This window comes from Lepidochelys kempii, chromosome 10 (genome assembly GCF_965140285.1).
Source record: "Lepidochelys kempii isolate rLepKem1 chromosome 10, rLepKem1.hap1, whole genome shotgun sequence".
NCBI lineage: Eukaryota > Metazoa > Chordata > Testudines > Cheloniidae > Lepidochelys > Lepidochelys kempii.
In genome coordinates this window covers 43,485,060-43,511,151 of record NC_136389.1, presented here as the reverse complement: position 1 = coordinate 43,511,151, position 26,092 = coordinate 43,485,060, and the positions used below count along the sequence as shown (strand labels likewise).

Here is a 26,092-nt window from a genome sequence, read left to right as displayed (position 1 = left end):
GGGGAGAGCATGGGGTCTGTACGCCCCATGAGAGGCTACCAGGTTAACAAGGTCTCTGTTAGCCCAGGGGCACAGTAAGCCAAAACACAGTTTCCTCAAAACTTTTCGTCATAAAATTCCATCTTTTTCCCTGACAAAAGAAATGAAAACTGAGAATGTTTTCAATTTTTGAAACCAAAAGTAAAAACTTCCCTTTTTTGTTTTTTTTTCTCTTCCTTTCATCTCTCCCTGCCCCCTCCCTTTCCATTCTGCCCCTGAAAAAGGAGAAAGGCAGGAAAAAGGAAGAGAAAAGGAGAGGGGAACAACAGCAACAAAATACACCCTTTCAGTGTTGAAAACTGAAAAAATGCAGTTTCCTTGTTGAGAACAATCAGAAAATTCCAAAACAAAAACAACCCGCCCCGCCACCCCTCCAACGATGAGGATGTTTTCTTTTGGGGGGAGAAAAAAGGCCATTTTCACTGAAAATAAGTTTGGAACAAGAAATTCAAAAGGGCTCTACCCAAAAGGCTGTAGACTGATTGATTGTTATTAGCAAAACAGTGCCTAAGTCCGTGTCAGTATGAGACAAGAGATGCCGTTACTTATGGCTCTCGCTGCTCTTCAGTTCACTGCGTTCCAATGTCTGGGTCCATTTATTTGGCAGTCAACTGCAATCAACAGCTGGAGGTTGCTGAAAGCCAGGTGACTCACTGTGCCCCAGATCCAGCCCACCCCAATGTTCAGTGCACCCAGGAATGTGTAGGTGCCATTGCAGGAAACTTACAAGGATCCTACCCTCTTATGAGCAAACAGCAAGCACTTCCCTGGTCTCCCATGCACCTCTCCAGCTCACAAGAGAGCAGGCGAAGGAGCCACAGGAAGGCATCAGTTCACATTACACCAAGCGTATGTGTTTACCAGGTCTGTCATGTATCACGGCGAGAAGGAACGTTCAATGTGTTTCTAGCTATGTCATGCAGTCAAGCGCTGCATGGCAGCCCTCTCCACAGACACCAGTTCCCAGCAGCTCCCCTTTAATAGCTGTGGATGGGGGCTCATTAAAGATTGATGATCCCGTGGTTAATTTGGTTGTATTTTAATGCACACATGCTTGATTGATCTGTTTGGTGTTATTTCAAATTGTTGCTCAATTTTTAATGGATTTCGGCAGCAGCTGCAGCAGAGATGCTGGACCAGGCCGGCCCTGCCTCAGGTGAGGAGCACAGTCCTGCAGCACTTGGCCTGGCTGAGCAGGATCACTACTGGAGTTTCCAGTTTAAAAGCACTGCTCCTGACACCTTCAATGAGGATGCAGTCAGCAGTCCTTCCCCCATCACTTGATCCAGGCCAGGATTCCCAGAGATCTCCTTAGTGACCCTAAACAACACAAGCTGGTAGGCGGGAGCCAGAGAGAATCACAGGGTCTGTCTGTGTCCAGCAGCCTTAATAACAAATCCCCTTTGTATTCACTGCAGGAGAATAGTGGTGTCTCTTTTACTATGATGGACACTATAAGGCACTGAAAGGAGTAAAGTGGTGATCATGGCTAAATTATCCACAAGAACGGCCTTATTGGGTCAGACCAATGGCCCACCTAGTCCAGTATCCTGTCTTTCAACAGTAGCCAGTGCCAGATGCTTCAGAGGGAATGACCAAAACAGAGCAATTTATCAAGTGATCCATCCCCTGTCATCCTCTCCCAGCACCTGGCAGTCAGAGGGTTAGGGACACCCAGACCACGGGTGTTGCAGCCCTGCCCATATTGGCTAATAGCCATTGATGGACCAATCCTCCACGAAATTAGCAAATTCTTTTTTGAACCCAGTTATACTTTTGGTTTTCACAGCATACCCAGGCAATGAGTTCCACAGCTTGACTGTGCATTGTGTGAAGAAATACTTCTTTATGTTTATTTTAAACCTGCCGCCTATTAATTTCATCAGGTGACCTCTGGTTCTTGTATTATGTGAAAGGTAAATAACACTTCCTTATTCACTTTTTCCACACCATCCTCCCATCCCTGCTTCCTGTTTGTCAGGGGGAGTTTCCCCTGCCCCCTGGCACTTTGCTGTGATGCAGCTGAATAAAGCAGCAAGTTCTCAGACTGCACTCCTGCGAGGGGTTCTTTTTGTTTCACAGGCAGGGCAATTTTTTTTATCCTGCCAAGCCCTGGGGCAGGGTTTTCTTTTCCATTCCTCCAACTACTCCAGCACCAGAGATCCAGCTCCATGTTCTGCATTCGTGAGGTCATCACAGACCACTGAGGCTAGGTCTTAGCAGCTAAGCAAGTGCAAGACTGATTGGCAGATACATTTTGGGTGGGTGGGTAAAATACACATTCAAACCTGGGCCTCATTTTACCCATAGAGAATTTCAGCAAAACTCATGAATACCACATAGAGGCTATATCAAGCCAAGGGATCCCTGAATACAGACTTTGCTTCCATAACAGGCAGTCTCTACTTTATACAGAGTAGCTTCACAACAGAACATTAACATTTCCATCTCAGAAAATTCAGGACAATTTCCATCAAAATGTAAATGTTCATGGAAAAAATGCCTGATTTTCCACCCACAAAATAATTAAAACCTGCAGCCACCAAAACCCAAAACATTTCACTGAGAAGAGGGATAGCTCAGTGGTTTGAGCTATTGGCCTGCTAAACCCAGGGTTGTGAGTTCAATCCTTGAGGGGACCATTTGGGATGTGGGGCAAAAATTGGGAATTTGTTGGCTTTGAGCAGGGGGTTGGACTAGATGACCTCCTGAGGTCCCTTTCAACCCTGGAATTCTATGAAAAAGACTGGATGGAAGATTTGTGCAAAAACAATGTTTCTGTGGTTTATTTTCATCAAAGTTCTTCCCCAGAAGAGATGTCCTTTCCTGAGCAGCTCTAAAGTTGGCATCTGAAGAAGACTAGAATAGTCTACCGGTATGCAACATGACTGATTCAATCTCACAAGAGCAACTGATTTCACAGCCTAAATCTCGTATTCAGGGGGATTTTCAAAGCCTTGACCTAACTCTGCTCCCATTGCAATGAATGGGACTTTTACCATTGATTTAATGGGACCAGACTTTGGATAGCAAAGAGCGCTTTTGAAAACCTCACTGTATTTACTTATCTAGCATTTCATGAGACAGGCTTTTTTTTTTCAAGGGATGAGGTGGGGAAGGATAGAATCCATTGTTACCAGGCAAAGGACTAGTTCAATTATGGCTGACAACTCAAAGCCAGAAACGTCCGACCTGGCTTGTTTTGTAGATCTAGTAGAGATTTAAAAGTCATGCCAGGGTGAGGCAAATCAGATCAGTAGTTCTAAAGTGATGAACATTTAAATGGCATGTGGGCAACTGGAGCATTTTTCCAAATGCTATTTAAAAACTGCATTGAAGAAAACAGACAGAAAAGTTCCAGTGCACACAAGGGAAAGAACAGCATTTAAAATGTTCGTAACTTCCAAACTGCTTAGCTCTGAGATGACCTCTTGCTTAACTAAGGAGCTTCCTGGGTTTGCACCTTCTGTCGTTTCTCTTCTACTCATCGCTGCTTCAGCAGGGGCTGTGGTCTCCTTGCATCCCACAGGCTGAACAGTGTAGGGCCCGGCTGCTAGCGCAGAACTCAGCAAAGGGTAGCTCTTCCCTGGAGTCAGTAGCGACCAATATGCTAGCGGGTGCTTTGCTGCTGGGTGGAATCATCTTTCTACAGAGATGATCAACAGTGATCCTGACCACTCATAGTCATTATTAAAACCATCATGGTCTTCTCATAAGGGTAGAGGTATCACAACTGCTGTCCCATCTAAAGGTCTGCATGGGCAATTAAAGCTGAATTCTTTTGCCCTTTCCTGACCCAAACCCTGTTGTTAAGCATGACTGGGCACTATTAAACAGCTGGTTGGTTTCACCCCAGAGGTATGTATGGGCTTGTCTTTGGCACGCATCAGTCTAGTATCCAAGCACCTCATTTCATCAATGAATTTAGTCTCACAACACCCTGTGAGGCAGAGAACAATAGTTCTCCTCTTTAGATGTGGGAAATGAGGCACAGCTTGGGATTTTCACAGGAGTGACCCAATCCAGGGACAGAGCCCGGATCCCCTGAGTTGTGGTTACAAGTACATCCTGTCCTGGGCCAACATTTCTTTATGAACTACCTTGGCCAAAGAGGTTCTTGCTAAACAGAAGTTTCTCAGCCATTAGCCTGCCATTCCCTCCTACTCTTGACGGTTACTCCCTTTGGATTCCCACACTATAGCCCAGTCTCCTGGAGATGAGCGCTGCCCAAGACTGCAATGCACGGTACCCTCAACCACAGGAAACACGGAACCTCCTACCTAGGAACGCTGTTTCCAATTGGTGGGCAATTCATTGTAGCATGGGCTTCCAGAGCAGGACGTGCAGGACAGGAGACCTCCAGGGTGGTGGCTCCCAAGAGTTAGAGGATTGGGGTGAGGGAAATGCCTAACCTCGATCAGGACTGATCCCAACCTTCTTCAAGCCTGGAGGCACCTGGGCTGAGATTTCCAAAGCCACCCAGGAGAACTGGTGGCCCGGTTCCCATTTTGAATAAAAACTGGGCTTCCTCAGCTCTGCTCTTTCTGTTCAGCACCTCAAACTGGTTATCTAGCTGCTTGGCATTTCTTCCTGCCAACACAGTGGGATTTCCAAGGGGCTCTGACGCTAGCGCTAAGGGAGCTCTCATGTAAGAGCCAACAAGAGAGATCAGACAGTCAGTCCTAGGACTCTGGGCAATGGACCAGCACCAGTGTCTCCAGAGACCACAGCTTCCCAGACTTGATCTCAAGGTCTCGATTGGCCCCCTCTCCCAGATGTGACTGACCAGTCCCCCCTCCCCTCACTGCTCCTTTCCCCCCAGGTACTGGAAATCAGTGGAGGAGAGTGACCCCATGGCAGTTCCCAGCTAGGATCAGAATGTGTTTGCAAGCTTGCGCCCTAGGGGACAGGGAGATGTTTCCTTGGTAATTTATGGACAGTTCTCCCCTTCTGTAACGAAGCTATCTGTCAGCGCACCATAAAAAGTATCAGTAAAGCTGTCAGGCTCTGCCTCAGAGGCATCCCGAGCCAGACAGAGCGAGCCATGCTGAGCCAGAGGCCACCAAACCACTCGCAAAGAGACTCCCCCACCCTGCCCTAGGGGCAGCTATGCGGGGCAGTCCACGGGCAGTGCTACAATGGCCCAGTAGCTGGCACTGTCCCCTTCCTCTTTTCCCACAGGACTGTGGGGCTGCCCCATCCTTCCTGACCCCAGTACTGGTTCCATCCTCCTCCCAAGGGGCAGGTGTGTCTCCGGTTCTTCTCACTCCCACGCTGCATGTGCCATTAGCTCCCCACAGCTTCCCAGAATCCTTTGCACTCAAGTTTCAAAGGAAGCCATGGCAGCTAAGTGCAAAGGATTCTGGGATGTACCTGAGGCCTCACCTGACTGGGCAGTGCCGAGAGCAGCCCCTTGGGAGCAGGGGTGGCTCTACCAATTTTGCCGCCCCAAGCAGTCGCCGCTGAATTGCCGCCGCCACAACAGCGACAGAGAGGCCGCCGAATTGCTCCCCCGCCCCCCGCCTGGGAGAGCAGGGGGGCTGCCGCCGAATTGCCACCGTGGGACACGGACTGCCACCCCATTCTCAATGCCGCCCCAAGCACCTGCTTGGAAAGCTAGTGCCTGGAGCCAGCCCTGCTTGGGAGGGGCGGTGCGGGTGGGCAGAGGCAGGGGTCAGGGCATGCCTGTTAGTGAGCAATCCCACAGCCAGCCCCCTTATACATAGCTCCCTAGGCAGCTGCCTCCGTGGTCCTGCCTGAGGCCGTCCTTGCCACAGGCTCTGTGGGGTGGCTGCTGGAGCCACAGGAGGGCCCCTTCCCTCTGGGGAACCCTCCCTCAGTCACAGACTTGGCAGAGGGAAATGGCCTATTCTTGGGGCCCCCAGCCTGCCCCATTGGGAGAGGACAGGGCTGTCCGTGGCACACCACCTGCCGATGCACCTTCCACTCTGGACTGAGCCAAGTGAGCTCCCTCTTCCCAGAGCACCCGGTCAGGAACATGCCTCCCACTCTTCAGCCTCCTTCGTTCAACCTCACCCCCCAGCGTGACCCCCTGGTCCCTCTTTCTGCTGATTACCCTTATATCCATCACTTACACCATGCCTTTCCTCCCAGAACCCAGGGTGAGCTGCAGCATCCCCCAATTGCACACATGGGGAAAATGAGGCCAGAGAGGGGCCGCAACTGGCCGTGGGTGACACAGGCAGTGTCAGGAGCAGAACCCAAGTCTTCTGGCCAGCAGCACCCTGCTCTAAGCACTCCCCGGTGCTGCCTCATTACCCCAAGCAATGACTGCGAGCGGGTGAAATGAGTGGGAGCCCACGTGCCATTGGCACCTGCTCTGCAGCCTGCTGGGGATCGCGACTGGTCACTCAGGGCACTGGGAGGAGCACAGCGCTGGAGGCCATTGGCACAGGCAGCCTTAGCAACGAAAGCACTGTCCTACAGCATCTTCCTTAGCAACAGCGTGCCTGGCAACGCACTCTGAGGGACGGTGTAAGGCAGGGGACGGGGCCTGGGTGTGTCTAAAGCCCACAAGGGGGTGGTGCTTACACTATGAAATCATGGCACCTGGTGCCTGCCGTCACAGCTCAGGGCACCTGTATCTTCTGGCAGTGGTCCATACCCACCCTCAGGCGCCCAGCTCCCTGGCTGCTGGGTGCAGATCTGCGCCTCACTCCCTTCTGAGCAGGGTATTTCCAGGCTGCATAGTCCCCTGCCTTCACTGTGTATTCCTAGCACAGACAGGCTGCCCAGAGAGACTGGCCTGCTTCTCCTCAGAGACTTCTGGAGAGGTAAAAGCTTCCACTCTCAGCTGGCCCACTTCAGGTAGAAAGCATCGGAGAAACACCACAAGAACCTGCACGCATGCTGATAAGCTCACCGTGGTCACCTGACCATGGCAGGCCCAGTCCCTCCATCCCGCCCCTCAGGATTGGGGCCCTCTGTGGGCCAGCAGTCCTGTTCCTTCGCTGGGCCAGGAAGAAGGCCCTGAGCCTGTTTAAACTCTGGTTGTTCATCCAAAAGACTTTGCTTTGCCTGCTGGTCTCTGGAGAGCCCAGTTTGACCCAGCCTATGCAAATCTCCCCCGGGGGTGGCCTCCCAGGCTGATGTCAGATGTTCACAAGCCTCCCAGCTCCTGACTAGCAAAGGTGCATGCAATGCCACGTAACTCAGACATGACTGCACTGGGCCCCAAAGGGCTTAACCCGAGTTCAGTCTGGGTTAATGTCATTCCCTCTTGTTCATCTGAATTTCCAGGACACTGGCAGCATGTCACAGCTCCCTCTCCCAACTGGCCCAAGAACCCCCACCCCGGGGAAAAACACTCCAGCAACCTCCCCACCCCGTTATCCCACTCACAAGCAAGCAGCAGGCTGCTAACCAAACCCAGAGACAACAGGGGCCGGGGGAGCTGCTCAGACCTGTTTCATCTCCCCACTCTGCCAGAGCCGGAGATGGCATGGGAACCATTCATTCCTTCCAGCTCCCTCCCCAGCCCAGCTTCTCCCCACACTCAGCCAGCGGGGCCAGTCTGCAGGGATCCAACAGCAGCCATGCAGGGACACCACAGATGGGGGAGCTAGTTTGTAAAGGGACACCCCCGCCTACCTGCTGTGGGTGGGAGCATAGCTGGCAGAAGGGGACCAGCCCCCGGATCAGGAAGAGTGAAATTCAGAGCTGGAGGGGTGGGGACAGGAGAAGATGCAAGAATCAGGGGTGCAGCCCAGTATGGCTAGCAAGTGGCTCTGCATCTAGCCAGCCTTGTGGGTTTCAGTGTGTGCAGTTGTGTACACGTGTGTGTGTGAGTGAGAGAGCTGTTGTATACCCCCACCCCAAAGCATGGTGCAGTGCTAGATTTCCCCCCCCAACACACTGGTGTAAATCAGGAATAACTAAATCAGATCCTCGTGTTCCAGATCTGCGAACCCAAGGCAAGTGCCCCGACCCCCACAGCTGGCTCTGTGGTGGGGCTAGCCCGCTGTCCAGCTGGGGAGCCTCTAGGACCCTGTGGCTGAATGCCTGACTTCTGTCCAGCAACCCCTCTCTGCCCTAGCTAACTCTGAGCACGGTGCCCCCTCCGCAGGGCTGCCGCCCAGCCCACGAAGGAGCATTGCATGCTGGGAGCCAGTCCCCACAGTCCACACCTGTGTGTATGCAGAGGCCCCCTTTGTCTCTATTTGCCCTGCTGATGCTGGAATACCTGGACCGAGATGCAGCACCGCCCCCTGATTCTTACAGCTGCGCTTAATCCCTCTCAGCTCTGAGGCGCTCGGGCCCATTGAGGTCAAGAACCAGTTCTGCATAGACTCTGGTGGGTTTTGGATCAGGTCAGGGGGTGGGGATGGATCAGGCCTGCGAGACTCAGTGGGAGTGCTGGGGAGGAGAGGAGGAGCAGAACCCATGGAATAAACTCGCCCTGTGAAAGGACCCCACTTCACACCCTGCCCGCCAGATGCTGAGCAGCAATTGATAGCCAGCGCTGGTCCCCAGGCACCCCTGCTGAAGGGCCAGTTCACCAGGGCACACACACGAAAGGGAAACATAATATAGGAGAGGGATCTAATCAGAGACCGGGAGCTCTGGTCCGGAGGCAGTTTCCGGACACCAATCCACAGTATATTTCCTCAAACAGCCGGGACCTGCTAAAGGGAGGACCACTGCAGGGTTTAGATCCCCTGGTTTGCTTATCAAAAAGAGGGCATGAAACATAATCTGCACAGACGTGTAAAGAATGAACGCACAGCCCTGCTAGTCCCCAGCTTCCCACCCAATCTCCAGTTGCCAGCATCTGCAGACATCTCCAAAGAGCTGCGTGCTCTGAGCTCACCCCAGAAAGAATCTTTAATCCCTACCTTTATTTCTGCATTGCTAAGTGCATCCCCAGTGCACGGTGCTGCTACACCCAGACCGGTGGCTGTGACAGTGGACCTCCGGGCTGCTCTGCCATCATCCTCACTTCGCACATGCTCATTCCAGACACCCACACTTAAAGGGAATATGCACAATACTGCAAACCCACCCAGGCACGGAGTTTGTCAGGGCTCAGCTGCCCCTGTTAAAAACCACAATCAAAACGGTGGAGTACAAGCAGCCATTTTGACAGAGTCTGGAAGAGGCTCATTTAAAGTGGAACTGCAGGGTAGATTCAGGCCAGCTTTCTGAGCTCAGGGTGTGGGGTATTCAGCAGAGAAAGGCTGGAAAACCTGCCTTACAGTGAGACTCACGGAGCTCTGACTAATTCACTTAACCAACAGAAGGTTAAGGGATGACTTGATCACAGTCTGTTAGTATCTACGTGGGGAACAAAAATTTGACAATGGGCTCTTCAATCTAGCAGACAAAGGCATAACAAGATTCAAGCTGAAGCTAGATAAATTCAGATTGGAAGTTAGGCATTAATGTTTAACAGGGAGGGTGATTAACCACTGGGATAACTGACCAAGGCTTGGGTGGATTCTCCATCACGGGCAATTTTCAAATCAAGATTTGGATGTTTTTCTAAAAGATCGTCTCTAGCTCAAGCAGGGGTTAATTCAGGGAAGGCCTCTGGCCCGTGCTGTGCAGGTGGTCAGACCAGATGATCAGAATGGTCCCTGTTGACCCTGGAACCTATAAGAGCAGGTTTGCTAACCAGTTTCCCCCGTTCCCAGCCTGTGAAATCCTCTTGGTGCTGCCTGACATAGAGAAATCATCCTGGAGCAAGCCAGCACAAGTCCCAGGGGCTCCCTAGCTAACCCAGCAAAGGATGGCAAGGGGGTTCTCCCCTCCCCACCTTTAAAACAAAAGGGAGAGGAATTTTTCTGTTCAATCTTTGACTCAAAGCAGCAGCAGTGCCATTTTAACCACGCTCTGCGAAAGCTAGAACGTTTCAGCCTGAAAGGTGACCAGCTGTGAAAGGTCTGCGCACCTGGCACACGTACGTGCCTCGATCCCTGTTGCAGCAGCTGAGTTCAGACACCCTTCCCAGCCCATGCCACACAAATCAAAATCGGGATGCTGCCTGGCTTGGATTACTGACAAATGCCTGCTCCCTCTGGCTAATGGGAGCTGGAAGAGGGATTGAGGCACTGTCCAGCTCTCAGGCGACCAGGATTCAATTCTTTGCTTTACTACAGGCTCCCCTGAGCAAGTGACTTAGTCTCTCTGTGCCTCAGTTTCCCCCTCTGGAAGCTGGGGACAGTGATACTTCCTGCCATGTCTGTATGTTTAGATTGTAAGCTCTTTGGGGCAGCTGCTGTGTCACAGGGTATACTGCCCTGTAACACCCCCTGCTGGCTGAGCATGGGGCTGCAGGCGCACCCTGCCTCAGTTTCCCCTCAGCAGAATTTTCTGTCTCTCCCAGGGATTCACAGGGTGCAGCCCCTACAGAGTTCGATCCCCTTCCACGGTAATGAGGTTTTTCCACCCTGCTTGGGCTGCCTACAGCATGCCCTCTGGGCTCCATTCCCACCCCTTTGGGTTACTTTTGAATCTCCTCCCTGGGGTAGGGCACTGACTCCTAGACTGCTTCCCCAGAGTCCTTCCTAGGCCTTCAACAGGAACCCAACCTGCTGCCTGTGGGTCCTTCTCTAAGTTGGGTCCTCTGCCCTTCGCTGAGGCCCAGGTGTTTCAGGCTGTCACCCACCTCCACCAGTCCTGCCCCTGAGCCTGGGAGGCAGCTAATTATGGCACAAACAGGGCTTACTGAACAGGGCTAGCCAGTTCCAAGCAATGCTGTTACACTCTGTCTGTGTGTCCATCTAGTGCTCAGCCATGATCTGAGCTGGCACCTCTGTGGGTTCATCTACACTGCAAACAACATTCCCGCAGCAGTGAGTACAGGCAGGTCTTCAGGCTCAGGCTCGCTGGGCTCACATTATGGCGCTAAGATGCGCTGCGCAGATGTTCCCAGTCGAGCTCAGAGACCAACCCCCTGGCCCGGTGTCAGAGCCTGAGTGGGAATTTTTAGCACCAGATTGTCAGCCCAACTCTGTAGGCCCGGGTCGGAGAGTCGCTGTCGCCGGTGCTTTTTGTAGTAGAGACGTACCCTGTGTGCCAGTGGAATAGCAATAGAGCCTTTCACCACAGGAACCCAACTCTGCAGCTCAGCTGCAGAATGGCTCAGAATCGCCCCCCTGACAGCTCTTGGGGGCCCCTCGTGGCCGATGAGTTGGTCACTCTCAGCCTCTGCTCCCCATGGCAGCCCCAGCTGAGAAACCAAGGATGGAACAGGTTATGGGAGGCCAAACTTCCCTCCCAGCCTCACAGACAGTCCTTCCAGGTCAGGCGTGAAGCAGGGTCTGCTGCTTCTTGCCATATAGTACCTGCTCCAGGGCTGACAACCAAGCAGCACTCTAATCTCCCATCCTCCTGCGCTTGTCTTCCAGCAAAGCAGTGTCCGGCGCCCCCACCATACAGCGTGCGTTCCAGCCAGTTTGGCTGCCATATCCTCCGTTCCATCCCTGGCATCGCAGCTGGGCTACAGCTGGGGCTGGATATCGTCACGAGCCCTTACAGTGGGCATGGAGCACTGACTGCGTCAAGCGCCAGCACCCTGCTCACCGCTAGCCCTGCCTTCCCCTCTGGGCATTTCATCAGGGGAACACCACTTCCATCTGGTCTGAGCCCCCCAAAGTTGCTGCAGCAGTGACACGGGCCTCACGCTAATGATCCCCCCGGGTGCTGCCCTCGCCTAGCAGCATCAAGCAAACACCTGCCCACACAGACTTAAAGAACAAGCACCCACCGGGCCTGGCTGTCTGAGGCCTGCAATTTCCTTCCCACACGCCATGTGGGGCCTGTGTGTTTCCAAGGCAACAGCGGCAGTGCACACTCGTGCTGGGCACGAGGAACGTCTGTAATTAGGTCCCCGGCCCCAGCTGTCAATCCCCGTTTAACAGCCTCCCATTTAACTCCTGGCTGCAGTAATTAGGGTTTACTAAACAGAATGTCAGGCAATTAGAACAGCAGGTCAATAGCTCTCCATGCAGCCTCTCTTCAAGCAGGATGTAGGGCTCAGCTGGCAAGACCCACGCAGATTAGGAGCTGCGGGGAGCGAAGCTCTCACCTGTCGCGTGGGATTGACCTCACTGGAGTCCACAGAGCTGAGTGTTTGCAGCTCTGCCCCCTCGGGCTGGGTTCTTAGCCCACTTCCCAAGCTAAGATGCAGCAGGTTGGGTTGACACTTGGGCCAGAGACTCCATAGCTCACCCAGATTCTGGGAGTGCTGGTGGCACTCCAATAAGTGGCCCTGGCCTCATGGACCTGATGCTGGGGGCGCTGTGCTGCTGGGGAGAAATGAATAGTATTTGTGTATGATCATTTCCCATGTGACTCACGTTTGCATGTGGTTGTTTTGCATGATCCATGTTTGCATGCAGTCACTTCCCATGGGATGTGTGTTTCCGTGTGATCACTTGCCATGAGATGCGTGTTTCCATGTGGTCTCTTCCCATGGGATGCATGTTTCCATGTGATCACTTGCCATAGGATGAGTTTGGGCACACGGAGATGCCCCACGTGATAGGAGGTTTCCCAGCACTATACTGCAATGCACTTGGAAGCTGGGCAGGGCTAACTGCAGCTATATTGGGTCTCAGAGGAACATTTTGGGGGCCCCAGGCTGAAGAATGGGTGGGGTGGGACTGTACCTTGGATGAGAACAAGAAAGGGCAGCAGGCCAGCCAGCTTCCATTGAAGAGCCTGAAGGGATGACATAAAGTCTTGCCTATTCACCTGCCCCCCAGTGGCCGGATACAGCAGAGAAGAGTGGAGGGGGGTGGGGGGAGCAAGGGAATAGCTGGGCCTCCCTGAATATCCATTAGGGAAGTCAAAGGTCACTCAAGAGGATTTGCCTCTCCTTAATTCTCACCCCACTATCCTGTCAGTTCCATCGCCCTCCTGGGCTCACTGATCCTCCACCATGGCCCAATCCGGCGCCTGGTTCAGAATCTGGGCCTTGGGAACTGAAATCTAGAAGCCCCATCAGGGACTGGGGGAGGGAGAAGGGACAGAGAGGTGTGGGAGGGGAGCTGGAAGCCCTGCCTGAGGTTGGCCGATGGGCTCTGTGCTGGCACCCTGCACCCCGAGGAGAGGGTGCCTAAGTGGGGTAGAGGCCTGGGGGCACTGCTCACAATGCTCCAAACTGCTCTGCCACTCTCCACAGACGCTTGCCCCGCCTGGCTGAGGATCAAGGTGGTACCATCCACGGGGCATCCCCTGAGCGCAGCAGTGGTGTGATTAGCGCTGCCCCTAGAGGGCGCTCAGATCCCTTCCAGAGGGCAGCAGCTCAGACCTACTCCCAGTCCCTGGTTCCTAGGCCCAACCCCCTTCACCTCCCCAGTCCCATCCCAGACACTCATTCTCATTGCTCTTGTCTCTTACCATCTCCCCTGCCCCTTCCTTCCCACGCTGAGAGGAGAGGGTACGAAGAACCGAACCAAGGCCCAGAGCAATTAACACCTTCCCCAGGAGGTTCCCAAAGTGCAACTGGCCAGCCTCGTTGCAGAGTTCCCCAGATCTCCCACACAGTCCATCAAGGGCTGCTTCCTGCGCTCCGATGCGCTCGGGCCGAGACCCAGTCTGAATCCAAACCCATCACACAGCCGGGCCTTCGTGGATCCATCTGCATGGCTGATGCTCTACTGTCCTCCGCGCCTTACCTAGCTGCCTTCAGCCCTGGTTCAAAATGCCTTCCTCTGATGTAAGCCAAGCATGCCCCATGCCAGGAAAGGCTCAGGGCTTGGCCAAAGCAGTAGAATTACAGATACAGTTTAACTGTCCCAGAGAAAGTGACTCCTGAGTTCTTCACCACTCTTCTTCCATCTGCAGAGCAGAGACAGACAGGGAGCAGCAGAGCAAGCCACAGGTGAAATGAGGAGGATCTAACAAAATCCGGAACAATTAAATTAGGCAGTGTCCGTCACTGCAGCTTTCTCTCCTGCACTTGGTTCAGTTCTCTGCCTAGAATGGCCCCCTCACTCTCGATTCAATGGCTGGGATCCTGCCCCTTGACTCGCTCCCAGGAGTTCTTCTGCCCCAGGTGGGGTCTTAGAGCAGCCAGTGGAGAGGAGAAGCAATTGTGCAGGCTCATTTCACTAGCTCATTTCACCAGGTCTGCAATGACCTCCCAAACTGCTGATCCCAAGAACAGGCTTCTGGCTAACAAACACACTCTGGAATGAGGGGAAATGGCGGGGCTCAGCACCTGGCAGGATCCAGCTCACAGCCTGCAATACTGGACAAACCATCCAGTCTGCTCACCTGCCTCTGCTCACTACTTCAGTCATATGACCTCTGCTCTGCACCTGACCCCTGCTGGAGAGCAGCTGTTTCCCTGAAGCATGATGCTGTCTAGAGAGAACTTGTCCTTTTTACCCTGGCTATTGTCACTGTAGAATCTCTTGTTCCTAGGTGCCTAACTTGGTTAAACTCAGCTAGCTGCCTCAGTCACATCCTGCAGCAATGAGTTCCAGAAGTCGATTCAACACTGCGTCAGAAGTTGAGCTGAGAAAGAGAGGGGTTTGATTTTCTGGGACAATTTTGGAGTGGAAAAAAAACACTCAACATTTTTTCCTGAAAATTTTCATGAAAATTTTCCAGTTTTCACTGAAAAACTGAAAACCAACTTTTTTTTTAAATTAATCCCTCCCCCCAAAAAAAACTTTGCTGAAAAAAGAAACTTCTATTCCATTGAAGAGACGTTTTTCATCAAAGAAAAGGTTGTGACAGAAATTTGTCAAAGACGTGTTTCTGTCCGGGTGAGGTGGTAAGCAAATGGCTACTACTAACCACAGTGCTTTACAAACACATTGCCTTTGCATTTCAGCGACAATCCCCAAGTCACTGTATCATGGGCATGATACGCAGGAACTGGACTGGCCTCCTTTACACTCTCCATTGTTATATATATGTCTGCTGTGGGCTGGTATACACTACAAAGTTCATTTCATGCCCTACGCGATGTGATTAATCCCGCCTAAACCCTGGTTTGGATATTGCTAGGCTGATGGCAGAATTCTTCCATTGACTCAGCTACTGCCTCTCGGAGAGTTGGATTAATTACCCCTTCTATCCCAGTCGTGTCTCCAACACAACCATGCAGCTGGACCATTTCTAGTGGAGGCAGAGCCTCAGTCTCCTGCTTGTTTCCTCATCAAGGCCCCAATTCAGTGAAACACTGACGCATGTGCTTAGCTATAAGCGTGAGCTTACGTCCCATCAAATCAGTGGGATTTAAGCCTGTGGTTAAGAGCTTTGCTCAACAGGGAAGGACTCAAGCATGTGCATAAAGTTAAGGAACTGGGGCTTCGGGGTTTGATTCTGTGAGGTGCTCAGCATTCTGATCTTCACTGGAGTCAAGGGGGGCTGAGGATGCTCAAAAGCTCCCAGAAGACGCTGAAGGCTTGATTCTTGCATTGCAGTCAGTGGGAGTTTTGTCACTAATAATAGCGGAATGGGCTCAAGCCCTTAGTACAGTGCAGGACCTGTGAAGCTATGATCAGTCCCTAATCAGGGAACTGAGCCAGAATCCACTTTCGGCAGGTGGCCAATGCGAGCCCAGCTCTGACTTTCTTGCTGACAGGCCCAGGTGCTGTAGCTGGATCATTTAGAACAGATCCTTTCCTCAACTCATGCCATCGGGTTTTGTGTTCCCGGAGCCACCCTGGCTTTCCTCCAATTGAGGCATTATTTGAAATAATTCCTATCCACAAGCACTCTTTGGTTTGTTCCTTGTCAGCATGTGAAACTCCAGGTGTTCTGATTGGAGGTGGAGGAGACTTGGTGTTTCTCTTCTCTGATAGGAGGAGGGGAGCTCCCAGAATCTGGTTTCTGCTACAAACCTTCTGGATGACAAGCCCGGACAGAGTTCTCCAAAGTTTGTTAAAAACTGGGTGCTCCTGTGAACATAGGACCTGCCCAACTGGACTGGACCCAAGGCCCATCTAGCCCATATCCTGTCTCTGGCAGTAACCAGCACCAGCAGCTCAGAGGAAGGTGCAAAAACCCCCACAGCAGGCAGTTGTGCGATAATCTCACCCCACCCCACCCCCCAAGGTCTCACCGTGATCCCTAATAGTTTGGTTAAGCCCTGACACATAAGGTCTTATCTCCTTTCCAAAATTATTGTTGTCACTAATTATAACTGTGGGGTACAGCCTCACTGACTTACAGAGTGCCCCCTTGCAGCAAGACCCAGCATTACAGGGATCTGCCTCAGTATCCCCACAGTTACCTTTGCCCTCCTCCTGCCATAGAGGTGACTTGCTGCAGTGACTTGGCCCTCTAGCTAAGTCACTACCAAAAGTCCCATTCATGGACATTTCTCCCCCCACAGCTCTAGCCACAAGCGAACTGCTCCTATCCTTATTATTTAATATCGATATTCCCAGAGTGCCCACAGCTCCTGTTATACTAGGCAACTTATAGCCAGAGAGGCAGACTCCCCAACACGCAAAGAGTTCACAATGGAAAATACCTTGGGGGCAGTCATTTTAACCATGCACTTACCAGCATGCGAGAATCTCCCAGCACTTTGCAAAGAGTCACTAACAAAACCTCACCACTCTCCCATCAGGGAGTCCCCCCCTCTGTTTTACAGATGGGGAAACTGAGGCACAGATCAATTGTGTGACTTGCACAAGGCCAGAGAGCTAATGAGTGTTTATAGCATTGCACTCCAGGCAGTCTACTGAGTGGAGATGGAAAGGATAGCATGGATGGATAATACCTTTAGTGATCTCGGATGCAGGCGACAGGGAGAGGAGTATGTGATAAGCATAAACACTTAACACCATCAGGGAAGAAAGAAGATACCCCTGGTGACAGAGCCATGTATTACATGTCGCTGTGGCAGGGGTCACTGGGTGGTGAACTGACAAGGTTTTTCTAAGCATGCAAGCAGTCTTGGAAGAAATGCTGCATCGCTGTTAGTTTTGTGATGCAGTTTCTGTTTGGGGAGCTGTGGCAAATGGCATAGGAGTTTGCTCTGTGCCTTGAGCTCTTTAACCAGAGTTAATTCTTGCTGCTGAGCTGTCCCCTGGGCACCGGGCATTGGAGTTTGGGCCACGATTGCAGAGAGGGGACTGCCTGCATGCTGCATGGGACCACCTCTCTTCTAGGATTGCTGCGTGACGTGTAAAAAACAAGCTGTACTAGGAATACACCCAGACTCCGCCCCATCATTTCTCCTCTGATGAAAAGCCGACCTGCAAGACCCCAATATTTGTTACTGCTGAGCACAGTGCAACAACATAAAGAAGCTACATTCACCATGAGTACTCAGACACCACAGCTGCTCCGACAGCTGAACTATAAACCCTCTGTTCCAAAAGCATCCCCTCCCTACCACCACCACGTGAACTACATATGAATCTCTTAGCAGTACTGAGGCTATGACACACAGTTGAGCACGGCTGATTGCAACACTGCCATCTACTGGCTGCTCTGGCACACTAGCGAGAACATATGGACATTGGGCTGTTCATTATGAGCTTGTCTTCTCTACAGTCTGTACTCATATTTAACACACGTTAACAAGGCACAAGACTGGTGGGGCAGAGCGGTAAGGAGACCCAGCTGCTATTCCCAGCTCTTCCATTGACTTCCTATGGGAGCAACTCACAAGCCTGCTGTGTGCCTCAGTTCCCCCATCTGTACAATGGGGACAAGGCCTAACCCATTGTGGGGGAGGGGGCAAAGCTTAACCATTCATGTCTGTAGAGCTCTGTGAGTCCTCAGAGGGAAGGCAGCAGAGGGGAGCAAGCTGCTGTTATTCCTGCCCCTGTGTTATCTCATGCATCCCTGTACCCCTCTTAGCTTCCCTCAGAATGAATCCTCTTAACCCCAACCAAAGCCTGACATGGTGGAGCGAGATCCTTGCGACAGCCCCCATCTCTGCCTGGGCTGGACACTTTGCATGTAGCGAGGTAGAAGATTCATGTGAGCATGCCTACGTTCAGATGCCGCCTGCGCTGAACGCACCCGCACTGCCTTGGGCTGGAGAGCTCAGGAGAACAGCCTTTCTCAGGAGAGCCTCAGTGCCTTCTGCCGTGGCTCCGGCTGGGGATCCAGACGGGGACTTAGGAGAGCAGAATCCAATTCCTGGCTCTGCCACACATCCCCCGAGTCTTGGCCCAGTCACCCCGGCCAAGATTTGCAAATGTGACGTGTGATTTTGGGTGCCCAAGCCGAGATCCCTGACCGGGGTCAGACTATGTGGGTGGCTGCTCAGCACTGCCTGGAACCAGTACGCTTTCAGGTTTCTCAGGGCTGCTCCCCTAAAATCATCAGCCACTTCTGACTCATGGATTGGTACCAAAGCAACAGGCATGCGCACCATGTGTGATCCGTTCTGCGTCAAGCTCTGTCCTCCCTGCATGGTGGCCCAGTCACAGGTACAGGTTGGTGAAGATGCCACAGCCTTAGCTAACAGAGATGCCTGCCTGCCATCCCAGGTCTGACGCCCACCGCCGACAACCCAACCGGGAGCGCGGTGCTGCACACACAGATTCTCTGCTCTCCTCCGCAACTGAGGACCAAGCCAGCTTGGTCTTCCCACCATCACAGCCCGAGGGCCTTGGGAATGGGCTAGGCTGAGTGGAACTGGACCTCCTGTTCCCACCAAACCTACCTCACTGGGTGCCTGCCAAAACACTGATCACTGTATCTTATCCCCTTCTCTCCCCGCAAGTGAGCGAAGGCCCCCAGGGCCAGGCTGAGCAGAGAATTTGACCACAGGGAGGCGAGAGCTGCCCCAAGGGGCATGCTGTCCTACCCCCTCAGTCCATTTCAAATCAGTAGTGTTATTTTGCTTTGGTAGTTCATATTCACACCTGGATTTCCAGGCATCTTTGCACCTCTGGGAGGGATTCACTGCTGGGCAGGGGGCCAAGGCATCAGCCAGATGTGAGCAGAGCTTTGGCTTCGTGCTGGCCCCCTGCCCAGGGGCTGAATCGCCCCTTCTCTGTAAATAAGAAGGATCCCATGCAGAAGCAGCCACTGGACTCCTACAAGCTGAAATCCAGGTTTTCTTGCATTCTGGATTGGGCATGGGATGAATTGGTGGGATGAATCTCCTCTGACACACACAGGAAGGAAAATTACATAACAGCCCGAGCACTTCTCAGGTGCATTGGAGGCTGAAGTTACCAGGGAAGGAGCTAATGTAGAATTTATGATAGCAAATGGCCAAAGGCCCGTATCCCACTTGCTCCCAGATCTGTTCTCTCCTCACAAGCGGATTCAGTTCAGGGAGGCAGAGGAGATGCACTAAACCTGGATGCAACCCCACATACCTGGGGATCTGGATTCTGCCCTCCACCTGCGACATTGGCCCTGGGGCTAGCAGCCTGGCTGCCACTGGGGTGCTGCTCGGTTACCAGTATGTGAGAGTAGGAGAGATGCTTCCAAACAGAGAGAAAACCCAGGGGGTTTACGGCAGGCCTCATTGAATGAAGGAAATTAACCAAAAAATAACCCCAGTGATGCCTCAGCCAGCACAGAATTCGTAGCCCTGAAACAGCTGCAGCTGCATGGGGCCAGCTCCCCAGCTGGAGTAAACGGGATTTCGCAGGGCACAGCACTGAGGATTTGGCTTGAACTCACTCTACTCTGACAAACGATCCAGATCCCATATGCCAAGTAGTGAACTAAGGTTTGCCCAGATGCCACCCACTCACGTCGGGCTGCGGACTCTGCCCCACCGGCCATTCCCGATTCCCCGAAGAACGAGCTGGTGTCACTTACCCCAGGTAACGTCTTCTGCTCATGCAGCGCACTCTGGGCTTTCAGAGCAGAGTCCCGGGCACAGTATGTGAGGAAGGCGCAGCCTGGGGAGGGGAGAGAAGGCAGTTATTGCACAGACGCCAAGCCAGAGCTCCTGCCCAGACGACAAACCCAGCACGGAGTTGACATGGCGCCTCTCCCCAGCTGCAGCGAAGGGCACATGGCAGCACGGAAAGGGGCGACTAAGGTACGCAGGCAGGTGTGCCATAGCCAGTCCTCAGCGAAACCCTGGCCAGGCAGACTGCAGACTCCCACCGCTCTGCAGTGATCCTGGATAATGGCCTCTCCTGAGCACATCCGCCCCGCTGCGTCTCCTGAGCCTCTTTCATGCCCTGAAGCTCTAGCACTGCCCTCTTCCAGCTCGGCCCTCATCACCCCAGTTCACCAGCAGAGTCCCGCTCTGTGCTCAGCTCCCGCTCTGCGCCATTCACTGATGCTGCCGGGGAGCCGAGAGCAGGACTGGGCAGCAGGATCTCACCCTGTGGATGCTGCAGGAGCCACACAGAGCCCGGCTTGACCCCGCCACGCCCTGGAGAGCGTGCTGGGCTGGGGCGCAGCAAACAAATCTCTTCACTGGCCACCTGCAGACTCCCAAGTCTTGGAGGCCTAACAAGGGTGAATCCTGCGCTCCTCGCCAGGGAGGGGTCAGCAAGACCCTGGGTAGGGGGCACCAAAGAGGCTCCAACATGTCTGTCCCTCATGCTGGGTCTCTTATCATCACCTTCTCTTGTCAGGGGCACTTGCATGCTGTTTCTGCTATTACTAGGGAGTCAGTCCAATCATTCCTACCACCTGTGGGCAGAGGAGCAGTCTCACTGCATCCTAACACGGCACCACAACCACCACTGCATTGGCACCGTCACTGGCATTGCCCCTGGGGAAGCCTGGGGCTGGATGTGCCATGGAGACTGACTGTAAGCCCCAGGGAATCGATACCGAAATTTGGCTGTCCACCCAGAGGGGCCCAGTACTCGGTACTGGCTCCCCTGGCATGGAGACCAAAGCTGCAGGCCCCGCCTGTCCACGGAACTGGGTCTAAATCACAAATGAGGTGATGTGGATTTGGCCGCTGTGCAAGGACAGTGCTGGGTCCAGGGAGAGGGGAAACAGGCTTGGATCTAAGGCAATCGGAGTGCATTAGCCAGGTCTGGTTAATTGAAATCAGCGAGCAGAGCCAAACACACCAGGATTAAAGCAAATCCCTCCAGATTAACAAATCAGCAGCACTAGGCTGCCAAGGTGGGGAGATGGGGATCGGACCAGGCTGTGGGGAGCAGGCTGCCCTGAGACAAGGCCCTCCTTTGAGCACAGCCACACCCTCATGCCATTACCCCCACCTCCAGTTGGGGTCACCCCTCCCCCAGAGAGGCTGGGGCAGCAGTATGACTCCCATATCCCCAGGAGCAGCCCAAGTCTTCCTCCCCTTGGGCGATGCAGCAGGCATACCCTCTGTCCCCCAAGGAGGCAGGGGGCACCCGCAGTATTTACCCCCACAATTGGGGTGTATCTGCCTGGGGCTGGGCTCTTCTCATGCTGTTGGGGTGAGGCTGGCTGGGCTCCCAGAGCAGTAGGGCTGGAGGTTAACACTCCCTTGAGCTGCCTGGGGCTCTCAGAGCTATTATCTCAGGGTCTCTGCAAACGCAGGCGAAATTGTTGCACCCAGGTCATGTTTTCAAGCTTTTCTTCCCAGCCAGGGGGCTCAGAATCTTCCTATTGGTTTTTAATGAAAGCTGATTTCCTTACATGGCTCCAGGAGCTGGCCCCACGCAAGGGCCTACAATGCCCATGTCCGACTAGGGATGGGCTGTACAGTGAGGCTGGGCAACATGACGGGGTGTGGGGCAGAGTGCAGGGCACTGTCCCTGCCTGGATCTGACCCAGACTGTTAGACCCAGAGGTGGGTGTCTCCTCCCCAGTTGCCCCCGCACAAACACCCTTCCCCAAGACAGACGCTACCTTTCAGTCATTTAGTAGCTAAAAGACTTCAGCCACTGAGGGGTTAATGGCCTAAGAGTCCATGAGGAACTGCTCTCCCTGCGATCAGCTGTGGAAGCAGCTGTAAGTACTGATCTCAAAGGGCATGACTGATTGCTCTTCATCCAGCCGGGGTTCGGACAGTGAGGGTGGGTCCAACTCATCCCCGATGTAATGCCAATGACTACACCAGGGATAAATCTGTCCCCTTATTTTACAAGCATTTCTCACCTTTCGTCCACACACACCTTATCCAGGGATCACTTCACCCTCTCCTGAAATGCAGCCCCTTCTGGGGTGAGTCAGGACAGCTGTTTCACAGAGCACAGCAACACTGCCCCATCAGGTAACCAAGGGTGATCCAACCTCCACCTGAAATTGCCATAGGGAATTTGGGGAGGTGGGCTTTGGCCAGGATCCCAGGGCTCAGCTCCCTGACACTGTGAAAAGGGCCCCGGGATGATCTCTGATGGCCAGGAATGCTCAGGACCTCACTTTTACATCTCCTAGCATCTACACCAGCATGGTGCTTCTGTGAGGCCAGGAACCCTGCTAGAAAAGAGGCTTCACTGGGCATCTGGTACCCTCTGCTCCTCCCTAGAGGAACTGATAATGCCCACTTGCAATAATGCCCCTGCCTGCGTCCTCTGGCCAAAGGACTGAGGGATCTAGATCAGGTGCTGTCATGGCTTGAGCTAAAGGCCCAGGCTGGAACAGACTCAGAAATCTGGATAGCCACTGGACAAGTCCAAAGCCCCACCCTGTTACCATCGGTTGCCCATTACAGGCCAAAGCTGGCCAAGGCTGTGACGGGGCACGCCTAGCACAAGGGGGGATTCCTCATTTCCATTCATTGAGGGTCAGCCAGATCTTCTTCTCCAGGCATGCGGTGGCAGGGTTGCTGTTTGAAGGTGTCCCGTCAGTTCAGGTGCCCAGCACTGCGGGAAGCCTGCTGTGTGCTCTCAGCAGTGCTGCGTGCGCTCTCCCCTTGGGAGCAATGGCTGTTTCCAAAGAGGCATTCCCTGGCTTGGGTTCATAGTCAGCTGGTTGTGGGAGGCTCAAGTGCAGGGCATCCTGGGAAATGTAGTCCCAAATGGCTAGCAGAACTGGAGAATAGGAGCTCGTGAGTGGGGATTCTGGGAACTGGCTTGCCTAGAAAAGAGTAGGGGCTGCCCAGTTGTCCTTTAGCCAGAGAGCAGTGATCATTCCCACTGCCAGCCATGGGTCCCTGTGAGTCCTGGGTGTCAACCCCTCTGGCCTCAGCATCTGCTTCTGGGGGGTGATGGGGTACTTCTTTTGGATTCCTACTTTCCTGCAGGAGTCCAGTGGCTACCTAATGCTGCCCTCAGCAAAGGAGTCCCTTAGCATAGGGAAATCCACAGCTGGCTTAGACAGCCCAGCCCCAGTTGTTCTAAGGTTAGCTGCTACACAATGCACTCATAGACTCATACACTTTAAGGTCAGACGGGACTAGGGGAACCAGATGTCCCGATTTTATAGGGACAGTCCCGATTTTGGGGGCTTTTTCTTACATAGGCACCTATTACCCCCCACCCCCATCCCAATTTTTTACACTTGCTATCTGGTCACCCTAGACAGGACCATAGTGATCATCTAGTCTGACCTCCTGCACATTGCAGGCCACAGAACCTTACCCCCCCCCAACACACACTCCAGTAATAGACCCCCAACCTCTGGCTGAGTTACTGATGTCCTCAAATCATGATGTAGAGACATCAAGTTACAGAAAATCCACCAAACTTGCAAGTGATTCATGCCCCAGGCTGCAGAGGAAGGAAAAAGACCTCCAGGGTCTCTTGCCAATCTGACCCGAGGGAAAATTCCTTCCCGATCCTAAATATGGCGATCAGTTAGACCCTGAGCATGTGGGCAAGACCTACCAGGCAGATACCTAGGAAAGATTCCCTGTTATAACTCAAAGCCCTCCCCATGTAATGTCCCATTTCCAGCCATTGGGGATTTTCGCTACTGGCGCTTGTGGAGTGGCTCCTTGGGAGCCAGTACCTGCAGGCACAAGTTAGACCAGCCCCAAGGATGGTCTAATTAGTGCTACAGGCTGGTAAAATTGCAGAGGAGGGGGTGGACCACCTGTTCATGCTCCACTCCATGTGCACTAAGCATCTTTTAGTGCACATGGGCTCTGACCTAGGGCTTAGGCTAACATCTTTAGACTCCTCTTCCTTTAACCCTGTGCTGTCTGGCTATTTCTACAGCCCCTTCACCCCACTAACATGGCTTTATCCGGCTTACATCCTGCAAGGTCAGAAAGATTTATTATCCCCATTTTTCACAGATGGGGATCCAAGGGCCAGAGAGAATTAACTGACTTGCCCAACAGGCAGGAAGTCTGTGGCAGAGGCAGGAATCAAACCCAAATCTGTGTCCGTCTCCTTAACCACAAGGCTATCCTTCCTCTCCTGAAGCCTGGGCATGACTCAGAGGGGAAGCACTACCTGCCACTTCCTGGAGCGTCACGTTTTTTTCCACCGAGGTCTCCCAGCCAAGCAGTGACCATGTCTGACCCTGTTGAGCAGCCAAGATACAAGTAGACCAAGGTAGAAGCATGTCCAAAATCACCAGGATGCTGGCCGCCTGGCCTTGCTTTACCTTTGAGATATTTGCATGCCAATGGCTGGCTTGTAAAGTGATTTCTAGGTCTGCTGGGTTTGAAATAACAGGCCAGAGTCTCCCCCGCAGTGCTCAGCCCCCCTCCCAGCTCCCAACACCCCCTTGCTATAGGATTTTATCCTGCTGAGAAAGGTGGTGCCCCGAGGCAGGTGGGGCGTATCACAGCAGCATGGCATTCAATGGGAATTGTGACTCCTTTGGAAACCTCAGCCTTGCTGCCTCCACTGAAGCTAAATGGCACTGACAATGCAGCCCCAACAGAGGGCGCTGAACACTTTAAAAGCTGGCCCAGAGTGAGTAGCTGTGTCCCAGGCGCCCCCTGTTGGCAACAGATGGGGCTACACAATTATGAGTAAAAAGAAAAGGAGGACTTGTGGCACCTTAGCGACTAACCAATTTATTTGAGCATGAGCTTTCGTGAGCTACAGCTCACTTCATCAGATGCATACTGTGGAAAGTATTTCTACACTTTCCACAGTATGCATCCGATGAAGTGAAATACTTTCCACAGTATGCATCTGATGAAGTGAGCTGTAGCTCACGAAAGCTTATGCTCAAATAAATTGGTTAGTCTCTAAGGTGCCACAAGTACTCCTTTTCTTTTTGTGAATACAGACTAACACGGCTGCTACTCTGAAACCTACAATTATGAGTCTGTAGCCAGGGACTTGCCAGGACATGCCCAGGTGGGCACCCTGCCCCGTGTTCACCACCTGTAGGATGTTTCACCACAGGGGGCCAGGGCGGGGTCTCTGCCCTAAGATACTCGCTGGTTCTCGTGGTTATTTCGGGACAGATGGACAGCAAAGATTTGAAGATCTGTGACACGTAGGACATTGTGTTCCAAAACTGTGGGAGGCAAAACCGGTCACCTGGGGCAGAGGCTCTCAGCGCTCACTCAGGCACAAGTGAAATCACTGACATCCACGTGACAGTCAAGACAAGGTGCAGGTTTGGGCCTTTACAAAGTAGCCCAGGAAGATGACGCTGAATAGCGGGACCATTGGCGGGGAGAAGGGTGGGCAGCTGAAGGTAACGAAGCACCCTGGCTTTGAAAAGAGACTGGAACTGTGTAAGAGGGGAAAGAAGGACACAGATTACAGTGGTCAAACTCTGTCTCATGAAAAGTGGCTCCCAGCTCTCTGGACAGGCCCAGCACTGGGTGGCCAGGCTAGAGGGTGAGAAGTACCCCAGTAGCCAGGAAAGGACCTTGGCAGTATGCACAGGCTCTAGGCTGCAGTTTATCTGTTTCTTTTATCTGTGATCATGTTTTCAATCCTAACGCTGCCTTTTCTTGGAATCATCATCTTCAGCTTGGTGAAAGAAACGTCTCTTGCCTTTCCCAGAGACACAGCTCATGCAGCATGGAGCAGAGGGGAAACAGCGGATGTGTGCGCATTGTGGGTGTCCAGGGTCGCGGGGCTGGGCATTCAGGTGTAATGCAGTGGGGTGTATAGACAGGTGGGAGAGACCTGTGCCCCAGGCCAGTGCAGAACTCTGGGGGGAACTAGCTGTATAGATTTAGTGCCAGCTTCTCTCTGCTCTGTCCCAGTGACTAGGGTTGCCAACTTTCTAATCGCACAAAACCAAAGACCCTTGCCATGCGCCTTCCCCGCCCCTGCCCTGCCCCTTCTCCGAGGCCCCACCCCTGCTCACTCCATCC

At 53.0% G+C, this 26,092-nt stretch overlaps 1 protein-coding gene across 19 annotated transcripts in view; it reads right to left on the bottom strand.

The window, feature by feature from the left end:
* The window catches only part of CELF6 (CUGBP Elav-like family member 6), a 238,190-nt gene that overhangs the window by 198,424 nt on the left and 13,674 nt on the right, over positions 1-26,092 (bottom strand). For all 19 annotated transcript variants that reach the window (XR_013636416.1, XR_013636417.1, XM_073363131.2 and 16 more), the window contains exon 2: positions 19,768-19,850. Coding sequence is in view for 17 of the 19 variants with exons in the window: in XM_073363131.2 (XP_073219232.1) it covers positions 19,768-19,850 (83 nt within the window). In the remaining 2 variants the exon portion in view is untranslated. The remainder of the gene's footprint in view (positions 1-19,767; positions 19,851-26,092) is intronic.